At 39.0% G+C, this 21,421-nt stretch overlaps 1 protein-coding gene across 3 annotated transcripts in view; it reads right to left on the bottom strand.

The window, feature by feature from the left end:
* Positions 1-21,421, bottom strand: part of ZBTB46 (zinc finger and BTB domain containing 46) — a 100,707-nt gene that overhangs the window by 49,175 nt on the left and 30,111 nt on the right. For all 3 annotated transcript variants that reach the window (XM_029070437.2, XM_029070433.2, XM_029070434.2), the window contains exon 3: positions 16,819-17,788. In XM_029070437.2, coding sequence (XP_028926270.1) covers positions 16,819-17,755 — 937 coding nt within the window. In that variant the 5' untranslated portion in view covers positions 17,756-17,788. The remainder of the gene's footprint in view (positions 1-16,818; positions 17,789-21,421) is intronic.

The following is a 21,421-nucleotide window of genomic DNA, read 5'->3' as shown; positions in this document are numbered from 1 at the left end:
CCTCAAAATCCAGCTTGATCCACAGCACCTACCAGTTATTGCCCCTTCTCCCTCTTCCCATTTCTCTCCAAATTCCTTGACTGAGTTGTCTACTACACCCACTGCTTTCACTGCCCCTCTTTCAATTTTCTCAACTCACTGCAATGAGGTTTCTGCTCCCTTCACTCCAATGAAAAGGCTCTAAGGTCACCAATGACTTTCTTCTTTCCAAATCAAATTGTTTCTACTCCATCCTATTCCTCCTTGACTTCTCTGCTGCCTTCAACACTGTGGACCACCCACTTCTCTTGGAAACATCATCTAACCTTGGATCTCCTACCTCCGACTAATCCTTCTCAGTCTATTTCACAGGCTTCTCCTCTCCAACTAGGCCTACTTCCTTGGAAAACTCATTGGCTCTCACAGTATCAACTACCAACTCTTTACAGATGATTTCAATATTCACCTCTCCAGCCCTGATCACTCTCCTTCTCTACAGTCTCCTATTTCCTCTTGCCTTCATGACATCTCCTCATGGATGTCCAATGACACCTCAAACTCACAAAATTCCTCATCTTCCCACCCAAAACTGTCTCCCCTCTGACTTCCCTATCATCAGTAGACAAAGCCATCATCCTCCCTGTCTCGCAAGACCGTAACTTGGGCATCATCCTTGACTCATCTCTCCCATTCAACCCAAATATTCAATCTGTCATCAAATCCTGCAATCCTACCTTCACATTATCTCTGGAATCCATCCTTTCCTCTCTATCTAAACTGCTACCACCCTGGTCCAAGCACTTTTCATATCCCACCTTGACTACTGCATTGACCTACTTGCTGAACTCCTTGCTTTCTGTCTCTCCTTTCTCCAATCCATATTTCACTCTGCTTGTCCAGCGCATTCTTCTAAATAACATTCAGTCAATATCTCCCCACTCCTTAAAAAACTCCAAAGGTTGCCCAGCTAACTCTGCAAACAAAAACTTCTTACTAATGGCGGTAAGGCACTCTAATCAGCTTTCCCCTCTCCTACCTTACCTTACAGATGATCCAACCCACCCACTTCAAGTCTACCTACTCTCTACCTCAATTTTGTCTATCCCACGCCAACCCCTTGCCCTCATCCTTCCTCTGGCCTAGAACTCCCTCCCCCTTCATATCTGCCAGACCACCCACCACTCATCCCACTTTCAAAGCCCTCCTAAAAATCACATCTTCTCCAAGAGGCCTTTCCCTGACTAAGTCATTTCCCCTATTTACCCTCCCCTCTGTGTCACCTATTAATTCAGATCTGAACCTTTGAAGCTCTGTGATATTCACCTTGGCCCCACAGGATTTATGTACATATCCTTACACTACTATTTCCTTTAACTGCAATGTATTTTAGTATCTGTCTCCCCTTTAGGCTGTAACAGTCTGGTGGGCAGGGATCATGTCTATCTATTCTATTGTCTTGTACTTTCTCCAAGTATTCAGTATGGTGTCCTGCAGACAGTAAGCGCTCAATAAATACCATTGATTGATTAGGAAGTGCTTAATAAATTCAATAACAAAAAGGAAGTTTTCTTTTGAATAAGCACTGAGCTATGAAAAATCCTGTATTAAAGAATAAAATTTCACACAGATCTCATTTTTATATTAAATATTACTACATGGGTTATCAGTTCATTACTACAGATATTCATTTCTGCAAATCAATGCCCACAATTCTGTACTGATTTTTGAAAATGAAAAATTTAAAATACAAAATGTTCCCATGAGCAATACTGTACAGCATTCAGTCTTCCATTCAGCATAAGTGTACATTTACAGAAAAATCAGATGAAGCAGAATTTCCTTCCACATCATTTGCAGCCAACTACTGTTATCTACAAGAATGAACCAACACATTAATCTCCATCTAGTGATCAAATCATCAAGGGTGGGATGGGGGAGACTGTTCATGGCATTAGGTACCTACCTACGCTGTCTTTTAGGAATTTTATAGAAAATATTAATACTTGATACACTAAAAATTACACATTGGTTTAAATTTGCAAGTACTGAATCCAGACTCAACAATATGTTCCATGGATAACATAACTATATTCCATGGATATCATAACTGCACAGTTGTGACAAATACAGCCAGAATAGCCATCTGAGAGTATTCTAACAAGGTGAGTAATATTTTAGATTTTCACTAACTATATCCAGAAAGGGATCACATTGAAAAATCCCACAGAAAGAGGGGGCCTTGGTGAGATAAGCAGCTATGAGGATTTGTTCCCCAAGAACAAGTCAAGAGAACAAAAAAAAGCATTAATATTTACAACAAAATAAAAGACATCAAAATTAGGATATTCTTTAGGCTTCCACAGAATTGCTCATATTTGAATGAATTCAATTAACAATTGTCTTTATTCTCAGTAAAAATGGGCACAACTTCAGAGGTCCAAGCTTTGCCTACAACAAAAAATGTCCTATAATAATGATGATGATGATAACAACAACAACAACAGCAACAGTGGTATTTGTTAAACGCTTATTATATGCCAAACACTGTACTAAACACAGAGGGGGCGATTCAAGATAAAGAGAACTGACCCAGGCCCTGTTCCATATGGGGCTTAGAGTTTAAGTTGGAGGGAGAAGAGATATTGAATCTGTATTTTGCAGATGAGGAAACAAGCACAGAGAAGTTAAGTGACTTGCCCAAGGTCATACAGCAGGCCAGATGGCAAAGCTGGAATTAGAACCTATGTCCTCTGACTTCCAGGCCTATGCTCTTTCCACTAGATCACTCTGATCAAACACAAAATTTCAAAAACTACGGTCAAAGAATCTTCCTGGGGAATTCTTGAATGGCCTGGCTCTTCTAATCTAAAGAACACTTTCTTACAATTTCAATTCCTATCATAAGCTAAGAAATATGAAAACAGAAATGCTAAAACATTAGCTAATATTCAGTTTCTTGCTAGGGAAAGCAGGAATGGGAAGGGAAAGGTTACTGAATGCAACTAAAAGAGCACAATATGGGTTCCCAAAGTCTCTGAAAATCAGATTTTTGATTTCTCTAAAATCATGCCAAGCTTAAAGGAAGTTTTGGGATGTTAATTGTGATTATTCTTTCCTTAACTTTAAATTTCCTTTAGTTATTTATTTGGGCTTGCACAGGACAAAATCTTAAATCTTACCATCACTATTGTTTCTGGCATCCCATCTCTTAATTCCCTTCGGAGTTAGTTTTGCTTTTATTACTTTTCACAGCTAAAGATAATTTAAGAACCTTAAGGAAGTAGGGGCAGTTAACTTTTTTTTTTAACCACTGCAAAGCAGCCTGAAATGAGAAGCACACACCACAGGTCAGGGGGGGCAAAGACCAGAAGTGTAAATGGTGACAGGCCCTGCTAACAGAGATCTCAGTTGCTAGAGGATGGAATTGTACTAAAAATGTACAAAAGCCCTGATCCTCAAGCATCAGCCTTTTCAACTAAATTAATTAGATATATTGGTAATATCTTCTTCAGATGTCCATCTTTAAAAGATGCATAATAGATTAGGTTTCAGTTAATCTCGAAGGTAAAGAACCCAGAGTACAAATTTCCATTTACTGGGATACCAAAAAAAGCCTAACTAGTCTTCAATTTTGAGGACCTTTTCCCTCAGAAAGAATTACATTATTCATCTGAAAATCTGACTGGAATCAACCAATTCATTTTCAGGACTCTGGTTTGATGCTAAAATTCAATGAAAACCTGCTCTCCCCTACAAGCTGAATAAACTACAATCATAAAATGGGGCATCAGTTGTACTTAATACTCCGACATATCATTAAACAGAGAACATGCTAAAATTGTATCTATCTAGTAAGAGCGCAATGGAGCAGGTATCATAAAATTAACATTAAAATTTTAATCCCATACTTCAAAAAGGTTATGGTATCAATTCAGGATCCACTTAAACAACTCTTGGCCCTTGAAGCAAATTAATGAGTAACCTCAGAAAAGGTTGTAATAATTTGGTTGCATTGCTCTAGAATGTTTGCTCTTGAATATTTTAGATTGAAGGCTACTGAAGCCAGAGAAAAATCAACTCCTACTTATATAAAATGCCAAATCAAACCTTCTAAGAGCTGAAAATATCAGATGCAAGAATGACTGATTCACAGAGCAAGAGAAAAATATAGTTTACCTCCTACAGAAGACACTATAATACTTTGAAAATTCGGCTCATCATTAAAATCTAAATCTTTAATAATCAGAAAAGGGGTTATAATTAAAATAAAAAACAGGATTAAAAAGATTAAAATGGATACTTCAAATGTTTGTAGAAAAGTGGCCTATAAATAGATTATGGAATGGTGTAGCCTCTACTCAAGAAGAGAATAAATTAAGGCAGGGAGAAAGGCACTTAAATAGAGGGGAAGTGCACTCTGTGATCTGGGGAGTTAAAGCAGTTTAGCAGGAACATAGCTGTTACCATAGGGAGGAGTAGGAGGAGAAGGGCAGCTTTGGAGCCTGGGGAAAATGGAATGCAGGGTGGGGAAGGGAAACAGACACAGAGCTTTGAGCTAAAGCTGGTTTAGGGTGGAACCATTTTACAACCAGGGTGTAGCCAGGGGAAAAGGGAAAAAAAACTGGGTTTAAAGCAATCATTTGATTTTCCAAAGACTTGAAAATGTCTCAACCTTTTAATAATGGAAACTTAAAATAATTATGTAGTCTTACTGTAAAGATCGCATCTCATGAATTTAATGAAAAATGCAACCTCAGGTAGCTTGGTAAAATATTTCAGTTCATCCATGTACAATTCCTAGATGAAACAGGTTTGATTGTAGGTTAGTATTATTCAACTCCAGATTCTTAAGACCAGCATTTCCCCTCCTATGTAAAAGACATGTGTATAATATACATTTAAGGGAAATGTGTACAGAAAAGAACCAAAAAAAAAAAAAAATCTGGGCAGCTTCCTAAGCCAGTGGAATGTAGAACACGGGCTAAGCTGATTTAGACTCCAAGGAAAGAATTCTGGGGGTGGTATTAGCACACAGAAATCTGTAACCCCTACAGGCCTGTACAGACCAATCCTCATTCTCAGATAAAAACAGTATTTATGTCAACTACCACCAGACCTCATATCACACACAACTCCTACAAAATGATACAGGAAAAGCGTTTCAGGGGTAAACTGTTTAATAGTGTAAAAAACGTTATAATAACCTGCATTTAAACCAAGGCTTAATTGTTGAATTTTCCATCTGTTTTTGATTACTCTAGGTTTTCTAAGGTGGTTTACTGCTTGAAGCTCAAGTTGGGACAAAACTTAATTCTTTCTCCACATAAATGCTCTGAAATTTCTCCACTTACAGTTTAAAAAAATGAATCGCCTTTTGGGCTATAAAGCTGATTTAAGCTTCCCAGATATCTAGGTTATGGATTGTGTCCCCGTCTTTGTTCAAGCTCAGTTTAAAACGTTATCCAACTTCTTTACATAAACTGTTGACTAAGGAACTACATTGGCCAACCCCCAAAATAATTATTTAAATTTAAGGTGACATGCTGCTTTTGAGTATGCACATAATGCGCATTATATAACATACACTCCAAAGCATAAATATATCAGTGCACTTGGTCAATCCAAATACACAATCATGATAATACAGTCTAAATTTCCTCCACTTCCATTTATTAGCTTCATTTCATAAGAATATTTGTGAACTGTTCTTACCTCATTCAACCAATGGCATTTATCATGGGTTTACTATATACAGAATGCTAAAGTGCTTGGGACAGTACAATACAGAGTTGGTAGACACATTATTCCCTGTCCACAAGGAGTTTACAATCTAGAGGGGGAGACAGTAAAATAAATTATGGATATGTACATAACTACTGTGGCTTTGTGGGTGGGGTGACCTTCAAGTGATTTAAGGCTGCATTTATTCCAGTAAAATACTTTCAAAAAAATTCTTCCATGGTAAAGACAGAAAAATGGTTAGGCTTTTGGACCCTAAAAATAAAGAGTACTTTAGTGCCACATCCCAAAATGATCTCCCAGAAATTTAGCAACCCTAAATCAGAACTGTATCAGATGCAAAAAGGGCCAAGGCAGTATAAATTATGGAAACTATAAGAAACCTAAACACCCAAATTGACAACTGAAGGCTGTAACGAGTAAATTAAATTGATCATAATCCTGCTGAATAAAGAGCATCCCCAACTGGGTCACTGAGGATAGCTCTCAGAAAATGAATTAATTTTATGAAATCAATCAGTGGTATTTATTGAGCACTTACTGTGTATCGAGCACTGTTCTAAGCACTTGGGACAGTACAGTAGAGTTGGGAGACACAATCCCTGCCCTCAAGGAGCCTACAGCTTAGCAGAAAAGGATGTGGACCTTCTAGGATAAGTTTGACATTATTACCACCATTCCTGGAATTAATTAGTGAATTACACAACTATTAGAGAGCTCTTCAGAGTTCAATCCTCTTTTTAACAGTTTTTTAGGAACAAAATTAAGCTTATTAGTCATTTTGGACAAACAGTTTTCAATGACTGTCTTTTCCTTAAAATATAATATTGAAAAACCAGAAAAGAAAAAACACTACCTCCATCATGGTTTCAAAACTGATATTCCCTCTCTAGCTCTCTCTCTCTCTCTCTTTCTTTATACTTATGTATTATATATGTGTGCACAGCAACCAATCTTTGAACATATATACATGTTAAAAAGGGAAATTTGGCTAATTTTCAGGAGTTCCATCATCAGACAAACTCTGGAAACTGGGAAGCCCTCTCGTAGTTTTGGAAAAGCATGTCTTTCTTTCTTAGGCACATGATACTTTAGTAAAACATTAGAGGAAACTAGCTCAACTGCTTCTCTCAAGCCTGGAAGAATGGAAAAAAAAAAGACTTTTTAGATACTTCCCAACATATTTAGGCATTGATTTTTATAGGAATCATGTCCTGCATATTGATGTTTTGCAAAAGAGCATTTAATTTCAGCAAAGATAAAATGTAAGTTTGACAATAAAATGACTTTGAGCTTGCTAACTCCAAGGACATAACAATTATGGTTCTAGCAAAAGTGAACAGGAAACAGAAACTTACTGCCAAAGATTTAAAAAGTTCTAGTCTGTAATTACGGATTAGTAAATCAGAGGGTGCAAAATTTGATGTCATACTATCAGTGGCCAAAGAGCTGAAAGACACAGTCATATAGTCCAACAGTATAACTGTTTTCTACAGCAGAATAAAGAGTCCATTTCCTTTTTCCCATCCACTCTGGTTATGGGTCTCTACAAAATTACTATATTTACAATTAATCAATGGTATTTATCGAGCACTTACTGTGTGCAGAGCACGGTACAAAGCACTTGGGAGAGTACAATACAACAGATTTGGTAGCACAATGAGCTTACAGTCTAGAGAGGGAGACAAACATTAACACAAATAAATTATAAATACGTAAGTGTTGTGAGGCTGGGGTGACAAGTGCTTAAAGGGAGCAGTTCCACATGCCTAGATGACGCATAAGGGAGAGGGAGTCAGGGAAGAGGGCAAAATCGGGGAAGGCCTCTAAGAGGCCTTTACTATGTATGACGCATAAGGGAGAGGGAGTCAGGGAAGAGGGCAAAATCGGGGAAGGCCTCTAAGAGGTCTTTACTATGTAATTTTAAATTTTTCTTGGAAATGTAATAGGTTGTTTCCTGATTTCATTCCATATATATTTTTTCATCAATTACAGACTAGAAGTCTATCTGGTTACTTCCAGACAGGTGTGCCCCGAACTCAGCCAGTGAACCTCAAGAATTTGGTATTCCCTGAGAGGTGCCTGAGCCTCACAGCATAACTGTCAAATTCCAAGGTAGTTTGGGCAGGCTGGTTAGATGCTGGTCCGAGTTGGACCGAGGGACCCCGCCCTTCTCTTTCATCACTAAACTCTGGAGTAGCTCCAAGGTCTTCTGGAGCCATCCCAAGGCTGACTGGGAAACCCACTCTAGTCCAGCGTTACAACATAAGGTCAATTCTGGACCGTTGTTAACTCTGAAAAACATCGCACTAGGCCAATTAATCCAAGGGCCTTCAAAATGTTTCAGTCTACTTGCAAGGGGCTGGAATAACATGGCCTGCTTGGTAGGATCTGGTACCTGGGTAAAAAAAAAAAAGGGGGCAATTAAGGCCCCAAAACCTGTGGAACCTATATTCAGCCAAATACCAAACTTTCTTAACAAGGAAAAAATGGAAGAGTAATTGGCATTGTGGGCACACTGTGTTGTACATTTCTGATTGCTAATGGGCATTGCTGGGATTTGTAGATTTGCAGCTGTTGCACAGTATCCACACCAACATGAGTTGTTGGAAGAGGGACCTAAGCTGGCCAAAGTGATCTACTTAAGATTCACAATGAAACTATGAGTCCTAGTGGACTTGATTACTGCACATGTTTAAAAGTCTCGAGGATTTGTTAGAAAAATATTATCTATGCCCATTTAACATTATGATCTAACATCAAGGACTGTCACACAAACCATTCACAAATATAAATACTTGGGAGAAGACAATATGGTTAGTACATACAATCCCTGCCCTGAAGGAGCTCATTATGGTGTGTGTATATGTGTGTTTGTGGAAACATTGAAATAATTTACAGTATGAGGAGGAAAGACAAGTGCAAACATATCCTACTACCATAAATATGAGTTGGTGCTTAAATAGTAGAGTAAATTAATATATACGGAAGTGCTAGAGGTGGTTGTGAGTTCACGGGCTAGTGCACTAGTGCTAAAATGCTTGCTGGGGGGAATATAGCCAGTGAGGTGAGAGAAATTAATTGGAAAAGGCTTCCTGGAAATACGGTTTCAAGAGAACTTTGAAGAAGAGGAAAACTGTGATCTGGTGAATTTGATGGGGGTAGAGAGTTTCATGTTGGGGGAAAGGTGTGGGCAACAGGTTAGAGTTGACACTGAAGACAGCTAATTGGAAGGCAGTGGTCAGGAGCTTCTTCTTGGACAATCATTGGAGGTCTTTGAAGAGTAGGAAGATGTGTAGTATATTGTTTTAGAAAAATAATCTGGGCAGCAGAGTAAGTATGGACTAGAGTGAGGAGAGACTGGAGGCAGAGAGACCAGTTGACAGGATGATGGCAAGGATATGACAAGTGTTTGGATGGAGAGGAAAGGGCAGATCCTGGAAATGCAGTGGAGGAAAAAATGGCAGGATTTACTGACAGGCAGATTACGGAGGGTTGAAAGATGAAGAAATCCAGGTTTTGGGCTTCAGAAATAAGGAAGATATTGGTGATATAAACTGTGATGGGGTAGGTAGATGAAGGAAAGGCTACAAAAGGGAAAATATATTCAGTTTTAGATTGTGCCAATTGAATATTAATGTGGAGATATTCTGGAGGCAAAAGAAAATGCAAAATTGCAGGAGGTGGCTTTAGGCTGGGGCGAGTGGGAAAAAAAGAAGTCATCTGCATAGAGGTGGTAGTTACAGACCCAATAAAAGATGAGCTCCCCAATTGATCAACCAATGGTATTTACTGAGGGTTTACAGTAGAGAAAGCATCCAAATGAGTGTATTTCTTGGAGCTCAATTTAGAGCCAAGACTTTCAATTTGGGTACTTCTGTAAATAACAGCTAGGGACCCAGGTTGAGTAAGCTCAGCAGCATGGCAGTTTTTGGGGCTGGTAATATCAAATAAAGCCTAAACTGGCTCCAAACACCTTGCAGGTATTCAAAATATAATGTTAAAATGGCTAACATCTCCTATTTGTACTATTATTAGAGGGGGTTTTAGGTTGGCATAATTAAAACTTCACATTGTGAGACTGCTACTAAAACTGACTTTGGAAAAGAATTTCATTTTATTCTGATAAATTCTGATTGCTCTTTTTTTTTGCCTCTGCTTAAAAGAAAACCGGCTTATCTTCTTTCCTCTTTTATACTCATGGAAAAATGGAGAGATTTTCATTTACCCATTAAAAACTTTCTTCCCCACCCATTCTCTTCCTCTTTTCCCTACTCTAAACTACCAAATTTTGCTATAATTCTACATTCTGGTACAAGTGGAAAGCAAGAATTCTTTCTGAAAGAAAGATATATGCCCGAAGCAAGCCTCAGGTTTTGCTGAACGAACTTTAAAAAAAAAATGCTTGTAATACCACAGCACATTAGCCTACTAAAGCAATTCAATTCCAAAGACTCTATATGAGGTGGGATCATTTTTAAAACTAAACAGTACTGTTAAAAAGTAGAAGCTGAATTTAACACACACACCTACTAATGCTGGAGCGTCTTCATTTCCAGGGCCACAGACAACAGCTCCTGCCTCTATAAAGGGATTAATACCAGTACTCCGGGCAGCAGGGTGTTTCCTATCCCTAATTCCCAGCATTTCATCTGTCTAAGAATAATGGTACTTGTTAAGCATTTACTATTTGCCAAACACTGTTCTAAGCACTGGGGTAGATACACGTTAATCAGGATAGAGAGAGTCCCTGTCCCACATAAGGCTCAAACCTTTGTCCCCGTTTTACAGATGAGGTAACTGAGGCACAGAGAAATGAAGTGACTTGCCCAAAGTCACACAGCAGACATGTGGCGGACCCGGGATTAGAACTCAGATCCTTCTGACTCCCAGGCCTGTGCGCTATCCATGAAGCCAAGCTGCTTAGTGGCCAGCCAGCAGTGGCCACTGGACATTTCCCAGAGTTTTAAATGTCCCCTTCATCTATTTCTAGATTTTCAAGGCTTCTCAGTTGATTTCCATAGCAGATTTAGAACTGCCACCCCACTCCTTCAAGAGTCATAATAATATTGGTGGTATCTGTTTAGCACTTACTATGAGCCATGCATTATGTTAAGCACTGGGACAGATACAATGAGCCGATGGAACACAGTTCCTGCCCTACAAAAGGGCTCAAAGCAAGGAAGGCAGAGAACAGGTATTTTAACTATTTGATTTTTTTTTTACAGATGAGGACAAGCACAGTGAAGTGTTTTGCCCTAAATCACCTAGCAGATAAGTGGCAGAACCAGGATTAGAACCTAGGCCTCCTGATTTCTAGATCCATGCTCTTTCCACCAGGCATGCTGCTATAACCACCTGCTGTTCTGCAGAGTCTCAGTTAAACAGCAAAAAGCCAGTAAGGAGCCCTGACAACTTGGCACAAAAAGTACGCAGGCTGTAAGGGATTTGAATTTTGGGCCCCCAAGTATTGTTGAGTTTTTCAGCTGAGTTATGGGAAGCATAAGTTAATGGATAGAGAGTGGGCCTAAGAGTCAGAAGTTCAAAGGGTCTAATCCAGGCTCCACCACTTGTCTGATGTGTGACCTTGGGCAAGTCACTGTGCCTCTCTGTGCCTCAGTTATCTCATCTGTAAAGTGGGGATTGAGGCTGTGAGCCTCTCATGGGACAGGGACAGTGTCCAACTTGATTTACCTGTATCCACCCGAGGGTTTAGTTCAGTGCCTGGCATGTAGTAAGTGCTTAAAAAATACCATCATTATTACTGTCAATATTCCTCTGCTCAGGTGAAAAATCTGGGGGCCCAAGATGAATTTGAAGAGGGACAAAAAATGTGACTTTAACTTGTCTGTTCATTATTTATGTATGTAAGAGCTTTTCTGAAACCCAATGTTGTATTTTGACAGGTACCTACCTGGGCCAAACTTAGAGAGCAACTGAGGAGCAACTCAGCACTTATCAGCAAATGTGGGGCACCACTATGGACATCCCCACAGTACCTCTGCTCACTTTACCTCTGCCATAGTAGCTGTTCTGGGGTTAAAAATAGCTCCAGCAGTACTGGGGAGGGAAGTGCTCACAGAGTAGTGACACAAAAACAAAGGGAGAGATGTGTGCTTGAAAACACGTGCATATATGTGCTGGGAGGGGAGCCTGGGGGAACCCATTATACTTTATTATCCCAGGATCCCATTATGATCTTAATCTACCCCTGATATCCAAGTCAATTACTTCACATAATGCATCACCTGCCAAATTGCATAATGTTTTAAAAAAATAAAAAAGTCAGGTGCTAGAGGGGAAAAAAAATTCTACTTAGTAAAATATTTATAGAAAAAAGTAAGAGACATACCATATATGAAAGGGAAAAGACTAAACGACAGCATGGAAGTACTGGAGTTCACAACGTGACTAACTCCAAAAGGGATCTTGAGGCCAATTCTTCCAGTGACCAAGTTTCCTCCTCAGTAGTAAATTAGGGACTTTGAGAGGAGCATTAACTTTAGATCCCTACTGTACAGAACTACTTAGCAAAATACAATAGTTTTTGCACAATGAGAACAGGAATGTACTAAATACAGCAGAGTTTAGTTATCTCTTCCAGGGTTCTGAGGCCACTTTTTCCTTTGCTCCTGGCAGCATAAACTCTCGAAGGGTAGCAGAAGAAATAATTTCCATTTCTCACTTGCTCCAGCAACTACTTCTTGTTAGTTTTCCCGGAGCTCTTGTTTTATGAGGGAGTCCCCCGAGAAGCAACTTGGTAACAGCCAAGATTGCTATTACTGTTCCTTTGATACTTTGAGGTAGATCTTGGGGTAATTTGAACCCCTACCTGAAAACCTCTGCACTAAACAGCCTTTAATAATAAAAGTTGATGCTTAGTTCCCTCCAAAATGTTTACTACACTATCAGGAAGGAAGATTAGACATTGAGAGAATTGGGTTCACTATAAAGAGTCAGCAAAAAGCATTTTCATTAGTCAGTGTGGTAACTACAAAAAATGAGGCCAATTCTCCATTGTCTAAGGATACTTTGGAAGAAGCACGAACTCTTTCAGACCACTGACGGATCATTTATTTTACTGTTAAACATACTGCACTCTATTTTAAGAAAACGGATGGGAGCTGAAGCTGGGCTGGATGAAGGCACTTGGATGCTCCAATTCAGCTAAACAGGCCTTAATGTCTCTGGGTTGGGGAGAAGGAGTGAAATAAGACGGGAAGGTGCAGAGAAGCAAGGTTGGGGGGGGTGGGACGGACGGACAGAAGAAGGCTGTGGGGAGATTTTATGGTGGGACTATATTAAATCTCTCCTCTACCTTCCTTAAACCAGCAATACTGTACAGTAGCAATACTCACAGGGGAGCTGCAACTGCTAGCTCCCTGCCCTCTGCCTTGGTGATTCTAGATAGTTCCAATAAAGCAAGCAAGAGTCATTAAGGGATGTCTGTGTTCAGAATAATGTACTAAGTGCTTGGAATCACTCAATGGTATTTATTGAGCATTTATTGGGCAGAGTACTGTACTAAGAATTTGAGAGATTACAAGAAAACAGACTTAGTAGACATGATTCCTGACCTCAGATGACTTGCGGTCTAGATTGGGAGACAGACTAAAATAATTACAGATGGGGAAATGGCAGATCTTAGAGGATAGAGCATGGGCCTGGGAGTTGGAAGGACCTAGGTTCTAATCCCAGTTCTGAAATATGTCTGTGTGACCTTGGACAAGTCACTTAGCTTCTCTGGGCCTCAGTTACCTCATCTGCAAAATGGGGATTAAGACTGTGAGCCCCATGTGGGACAGGGACTCCAGCGTTTAGAACAATGCTTGGCACATAGTAAGCGCTTTACAAGTACCATAATAATAATTACTATAAGGATGTGTACATAAATGCTGTGGGGTCGGGGGCAGGGTGAGCATCAAAATCCTTATGAGACCCAAGTACAAAGGTGATGCAGAAAAGGACGGAAAGTAGGATTGGGACATGAAGGATACTCAGGGAAGGCCTCTTAGAGGATATTATTTTAGAAGGGCTTTGAAGATGGGGAAAGTGGTGGTCTGATTTTTTTTTTTTATATATACTTAGTAGTCATGATTCTTGCCCTCAAGACAGACACTAAATTACATATAGGTGGAAGTAATAACATACACAAGATATGTACATAAGTGCTTGGGGGGAGAGGGTGATGTGAGTACATAATTGCTTAGGTGGTGCTTAACAGTGGAAATAGAAGTTAGGGGATATAAAATGGGAACGTAAGAGATTAATCTGAGGTGGCCTTCTAAAGAAAATGGGGTTTCAGAAGGGCTTTGAAGACAGGGAGAGCTGTGCTCTATCGCAAGTGGAGGAGGAGGGAGTTCCAAGTGGGCATGAGCAAGAGTTCAGTGGTGGGAGGGACGAGAATGAGGCACAACAAGTAGGACAGCTTGGGAGAATTGAAAAACGTGAGCTGGGGGGCCCATCCTGAAGAGCTGCTGTCAGTGGGATGAAAGGGGCACACCAATAACTCAGGCTCGAGACTGTCTAGAAGGTTTCTGGGAGGGCCAGTGTCAGTGCTGGGCCTCCATTGAGTCGATTAGATGGGGGAGAGATTTAATAAAGATGAACCTTTCATTCTAGAGACAACCTCCATCAGGGATTTCAATAAAGAATACGAACATCCTTGAATGTGCACCTTAATTTACAGAAACATTTAGCCTTCCCAAGGATAACGGATACACAAACCTATTCAACTGGTATTTCTTAACATATAAGAATACAGATCTTTCTACACAAGTATACAATTCAGTTATTTCTTCAAGTTAAAGTAATAACTAGTTAATGTAATAGCTGAAATTTCATTGCAAAGTTTCAATGACTACTGTCTTTAGGAAAGTTTTATAAATGTGTTAACTTTGTCATCAAAACTATTAATACTAATAGAGCAGTCTACTCTTAGAAGTTTAAACTAATAGGTAATGGAATCACTGTGAACTGCAGGCTATGAAGAACAAAATGATATGAGTGGGAGTTTCCTTCCTTAGAAAAGACTACTGAATCAGAACTATTTGAGTTGAGCTGTGTTTTCAACATGCTCGAAGAATGCATTCCTTTGGAGACAGCTTTCTCCCCTCTCTCTTAGCAAGCTACACATGAAAAATGGCAAGATGAAAATTAATTCTTTATTGTAAGATTTATTTGTAATGTTCCATGCTTTCAAAGAAATCGGGGATGTATAAAATTTAAAATATTTTAATATTAAAAATATACACCTAATGCAAAATGAATGACAAACTACCTAAAAGCACTCATGACCAAGTCCATATACCAACTTTAGACCATTCTCTTAGCAACTGAAAATAAGCCAAGCAGAAGCATTTTAAGGTTTCCTTGGTAACCAAAGGGTTTTAAGATCACATTGTGTACACAATTGCTTAAGTCATTTGATTCTAAAAAAACCCTTCTATGTCTAAAGATAAAAACATGAAAACCTACTTCTTTATAAAATGTATTATTTAATGCTTTATAAATTTATTTACATAAAACCCTTCTGGTTCAAGCATCTTTGTCAAAAACTGAATAATTTAATGCAAATATAGAGCAACAACTGTTTTAGAATTTGAGCCCACACAAACACACAAACACACTTGAAAAAATCAGTAGATTACTACAACCCCTTTAAGAAACACTATTTTGCTTTCCCTTTTGTAATTTCCAAGTGGAATGTTTTCTAATTGGCCAGGTTTGTATGGGAAAAGTTTAAAGTCACTCTGAATTTTTTTTTTCCAGAAACTATGTTTCCTAACAGGCCTATGAAAATGGTCTAATTAGCCTGCTAATGATAGGGGAATTTGCTACTTATTCATTGTGGCACAATTCAGCAAGAAAGGAAGAAAAGCCTTAAACTGAGGTCCTGACTTCTTTATTTCCCCTGTAAGAGTACAATCTTGCATTAACTAATTGGCCCAAGAACCTGCCTGATGGACAGTTGCTGCCTAAAAGCCCATATAATTGCACCGCTCCATTCACTCCATCACCAGTCAGCCCGGACTCGGGGGTTTGTTCTGGAGCCTTTCAGGCTGGCAGCAAGATGGGAGGACAAGAAGAGGGATTAGTAAAGCCCAATATACTATCCATCAATTTAGGAAACACAATAACTACAGTGTTGGAGGAAACACTAGCACCTTCCTGCAAACAGCAGTTCCTGCTAACAGTGACTTGGTGCTTAAAGTTAAACTTCTCCAGGCAGAGTTGGATCCAAAGAGTACTTTTCCATTAGAAAGTTTTTTTAAAGGCATGCTTGAACTAAAGCAGATATGACCAAAGAGTTGTGCCATTTTACTGGGTTTCGTCAGGAGGCGGTTGAGGTTGAAAAAAGTTAAATCCTCTATTTAAGAGATTAACCATTTCCTTATCTGTACCTACACCATCTGGGCAATTATTAGTGAAATAAATCTGATTTTTTTTCATATTTTGGATAAAGAAATTCTTCTGAGTTTTGTGGCAGAGTTCTCTAAAATGTCTAACTGCGATTCAGTTTCCTATTAACTACCTTAAAAGCCAAAGTCTTATGTTAGGTGATTTTAATTTTTTTTTAGCCAATCAGGAGCATATATTGAACAGACACAGTATACAGGATTCATTCATTAAATCATATTTATTGAGAGCTTATTGTGTGCAGAGTATTATGCTAAGTGCTTGGGAAAGTACGCTACAACAATAAATGGTATGGGATACTTCATTAGGTACTATGGGGAGTTACAAAGGAAGAAGATGGAGTCCCCTACCCTGTCAAACCCTGTGAGCTGTACCTCAGCTCACATGTCCCGAACCTGTGGGTCTGGGTCGATACCAAGCCAATCCTAGTCATGTTCAGATACCTGAATCTATCTGGATCTATCCCTCATTTTGAAAGTTTCAGGCTAAGATGGTCTGAGGCACGGCATCGACATGAAACTTTACATTTTCTGGCAATCCCCACCACTAAGAACCAATTATTATAACCAACATCTATTTGGTTATAGATATTTTGTCTAGAGCAAAGGAAGAAACTGCTGACCATGGGGTTCATTTCTGCTCAATGCTGCAATACAGCTTATGTAAAAATGCAAGACTTACTAGGATCACGACTGTTATATGGCCAGCCGGAAGCAGACAAGAAAGATGGCACTGGAGAACTTGCCCGGCTGTCATCTTCTACTTGCTGTGTAATATGACGCACGGTCTCTTTATTTTTCCGATTCTTCCTGCGGCCTGTGGGTTGCCAAGCATCCCCCGCACCTTGTTCGGGGAAAGTGTTCTGAATTGTACTATCCTTTGCAGAACGCAATTCGCTCCCTCCGTAATGCGACGGTGAGGTCTGCTCCTCTTTGATACGTAAGGACCCATAGCCTATGTCACTAGCCCACAGAGATTGTGATGAAATATCATCGTGACTCTCTGTTTTTGGTTCCTGATCCTCTTTCCCATAGCTGCTTCCTCCTTCGTGACAACTGGCAATGGCTGAGTCTCCAGAGGAATTTGCTGGACTTGTTCGCCGAGCTAACCAGGGAGAGATGCTCCTACCAGCCACCACCGCGGAAATCAAAGCATCAGTACTACTGCTGGAGGGAGCGCCGATTTCGTAGTCAGCAAGTTCGTCCGATGCATCCGACTTGATGCTTATGTCAAGAGCTGCTTTTATGAAATTATGACAAGCCTGGACAATATCCGTCATCTGGAGATAACTAGCCGCTGACATCACCTCAATGACATTTCTGCTGGTCAACGCAAGGTGAGCAGAGTACATGAAGTCAATGATAGCTTTAAAGCCCTGTGCGGTGACAATGTCTAAATGAGTTACTGTAGCCTGGTCAGATGTCTTCTGCACCTGGCAGTACAGTGTTTTGAAGTAGCGGCTGCTCCCAAGCAAAACGTTTTTATGAGCTTTAAAGATTTTCCCTTCCACTATGATGCACACATCACAGAGGATGCCATGCTGTCTCTGCTCATTGAGCTCACGAAGCAGATGACGGTAATGGGAGGCAATCTCCATATCTTCCTTTCGGTTATTCATTTGGAAATCTTTGTGTTTCCTCTTCTATAAATGCTGTAAGGGTAAAAATAAAATGGTTATTCCTAAATTCAATACATAAATGGCATAAACCTTGTAGTAGTACGGATGGAAGGAAGTCAAAGTAAACTGCAGTAAAATTAAAGCTTTTACAGGATTAGTCTGTCACCACTAACAAAAATTATTGCCCCAACTGGCTGTGCATTCTTAATATGATTCATCCTAGCCATTATGCTCATAATCAAACACTCCACATGGTGTGAAAAAATACTAAAGGAGGGTTCATTCTGCTTCACCAACATGTAGTTATGTACCAAAGGGACAACGGCTATTTAACTTACCACAGTCAATCGGAGTAGAAAATGTTTTATAAATGCCCCGGTGATGAATTTCTTTCAATTGGCATTACCATTTAGAAAAATCAGAAATTAAAAAGTGTGAACTTTAAAGCTTTAAATCTTTGAGCTTTAAAGCTCATTACAGGAGCCCTGAACAGGATAGTTTATAAGCAACTATGATGAAAAAAGTTAAACCTCCTCCAAAAGTTAAGATAAGCAACTGACAGGTATTTTTAAACTAAATTACTACTGTGCCTCACTGGCTTTTCATAATCCAAATTCCTAATCTACTTTTGCTTGAAGACTTTAGAAAATAGAGGTATAGCCTATTATTAAAAAAAGATACTCAAACACACCATATTAATGGCTTTACAAGCAGCAAAATACTGTGCCATTTATTACCCTTTCAAACCTTCAACAAGTGTAAAGAGAGGGTGAACTTGCCCAGTCACTGAATTTCTGTCCTTTAGAGGAGAGGGGTGTTAATATGATTATTGCAGCATCAATCTCATTCATGTGTAACAACTGGTTAGGGAACCGTTAGCACTTCATCAAGATATTTCACCACTAAAATCTGTACCGAGGAGCTGTGTGACCAAGTGGAAAGAATACGGGCCTGGTAGTCAGAGGAACCAGGTTCTAATCCCATTTTTGCCACTTGGCTGCTGAATGACCTAGGGCAAGTCACTTAATTTCTCTCTGTACCTCAGCTTCCTCACCCATAAAATGGGGATTCAATGTCTGTTCTCTCCCCTACTTAAATTGAGAGCCCCATATGAGACGCTGACTTCATCCTACCTGATTAATATGTTCCTAGCCCAGTGCTTATAGGTGCTTAACAAAATATCATCATCGTAATCATGGGGAGATACTTCACCAAATCTTCAATTCCAGGAAAGCATTTATTTACCTTCGCTAAGACCCTATAATGTGACTGCCCCTAGATTCACTGAATCTTTCATTCCTTACTACACTATTGTATCACACTGCTGGAGCAAAACCTTCCTGAATTAATTCAAGCTCATTCCTCTTTCATACCCTTTGAGCTCATCACCATTTTAAACAAGTGAATCTTTTGGGTAATGGACATCAGCAACAGGAGGTTATGTCAAATTAAATACTTTCAATGTCTGTCCCAGTTCAAGGTCAGGTATCTGTTTTTAGAATTCACTAAGAATATGAAGGGCTAAAGAACCAGTAGGTTCTAATTCAGTTTTAGATTTTTATTGCTAAATACTAATAGCACAGATGATCCTGAATTTAAAAATTCACTACTGCAGTATTCCATCTCAGAAATACCACAATTTGTTAAATGTAAAGGTGAAAAATAAAAGAAATGGAGGGACTATCAGGGACTATCAAAATGCCCTTTTCCAAAGAGAACAGTGACTTTACCCAGAGCTCTGCAATATCTCTAATTCACAGAGGAAACTGAGGCACAGAAAAAGTAAGTGATTCCTTAAAATGTTCAGGGATAGAATAATTTCTTAGCATCCCTGGAAAACAGCAAGCAGTAAGGGGTTAGGGCCAGATGCTCAGAAGATTCAAAAGCCCAGGACTAGTGGAGTGGCTGGTATTAGATCAATCAGCTATATTTATTGAGCACTTACTGTGTGCAGAGCACTGAATTAAGCGCTTGGGAGAGTACAACAGAGTACTCTCTGTTGAATGACATGACCTCAACCCACAAGGAGTTTATAAACGAGTGGGGTGGCCAGACACTAAAAAAACTACAGATGACATTATTTTGGGCTAACACTTGCCAAAGAACTAAGTATTTTAAATACATTGTTCTATAAAGGCCTTGTCTTGAAAAATAGATATTTTTGAGTTGTGCTTCAAATTGAGAATAACTAGTAATACATTTCACTGTTGAAAACAAAGCACTGGTTTAAAGCCTAGAATCTATATGGAACAACTGTCTTCCTAAAAAGGCAATTGGATATTTCCTTCCATCAAATGCTTCAACAACTTTAAATTACAATTTTGATATTTTCAGTTCTATAGTTTGACCCTGAATATATCATTTTTCCCAATTAAGCAAAATATGCACATTTTGAAAAGAACTGGAAAAGTAAAGCAAATTTTAATAGTACTTGCTAAGCTTTTACAACGTGCCAGACACTGTACTAAACATTGGGGCTGATACAAGATCATCAGGTTGGACAAAGTCCTTGTCCCACATGGAGCTCACAGTCTAAATTGGAGGGAGGAGGACTTAATCCCCATTTTGCAGATAAGGAAACTGAGGCACAGAGAAGCCAAGTGACATGTCCAAGATCACACAGCAGACAAGTGGCAGATCTGGAATTAGAACCCAGAACTTCGGCCTTCCAGGCCTGTACTCTTTCCACTAGGTCAGGCTGCTTCCCCAGATTTTCTTATGAAAGCATATTGCTTATAAAAATAAACATTCCTAAATGTGTTTGCAGGTAATTTAAAAAACTTTCTTGGAATTACAGTATATATAAGAGGAAATATTCTGCAAATACTGAACTTGACTGCACCGCCCCACCCCCATATTTTGAAAAATAAGCTCAGATATATGTACCTATGTGGAAAAATGGTGTAAAAAACTATATGTTCACTTAAACTTGTTGCCCAATATTTCTCAGAGTTGAATATGCACTCCTTTCAAAATAATACTAAGCTTGTCCTTACTTCTGGATTCAATTTTTTTTAGCAAATGAAATTAGTTACTTGAATGGGAATATTTAAATGCCAGTTAAAAAACAAATAGAAAAGATGCTGTTTGAGCAACAGAAAATAGAACATTCTTCACTAGAAAATAATTTTAGGGGCTCCCCAAACCGATTGAAAGGGTTTTTTTGTTTGTTTTATTTTCCAAAAGAAAAAAAATTCAGGTTTAAGATGTAGACTGAAGTTTGTTTTTTTCCAGTACATTTTTTTTTCCTTTGGAATTTAGGGGTGGAGGTTACTTTTTCGTAGTAAAGCTCTAAAATTTTACCTAATTTTTAGATTTACCTTTATAATCTCAGCAGTTGCCACTTTTTTGCTTTCCATAGTCTAAAGTCAGAATAATCAAAAGCCTGCCTGGGTATTTTGTTCTGCTTTTTAAAAAAAGATATATAAAAATCTGCTTTCCCTATTTTACTTTCTTGTTTCTTTGCTAGTGTCAACTCTATTTTCATAGGTTATGTGATTACACATCTCCAAACACGTAATTCTTGAGCAGCAAATGAAACTGGAAAATTAACCAGACTTTAACACAGCTCTCTTTAAGGCCAAAAACTTTTATCTGCACTCCAAAGTACACAAGATTTGAGAAAATATAACTCTCTTGCCGAGAAACACTCCATTTATGGAAGAT

This window comes from Ornithorhynchus anatinus, chromosome 8 (genome assembly GCF_004115215.2).
Source record: "Ornithorhynchus anatinus isolate Pmale09 chromosome 8, mOrnAna1.pri.v4, whole genome shotgun sequence".
NCBI lineage: Eukaryota > Metazoa > Chordata > Mammalia > Monotremata > Ornithorhynchidae > Ornithorhynchus > Ornithorhynchus anatinus.
This window is presented reverse-complemented; position numbering and strand designations above follow the sequence as displayed.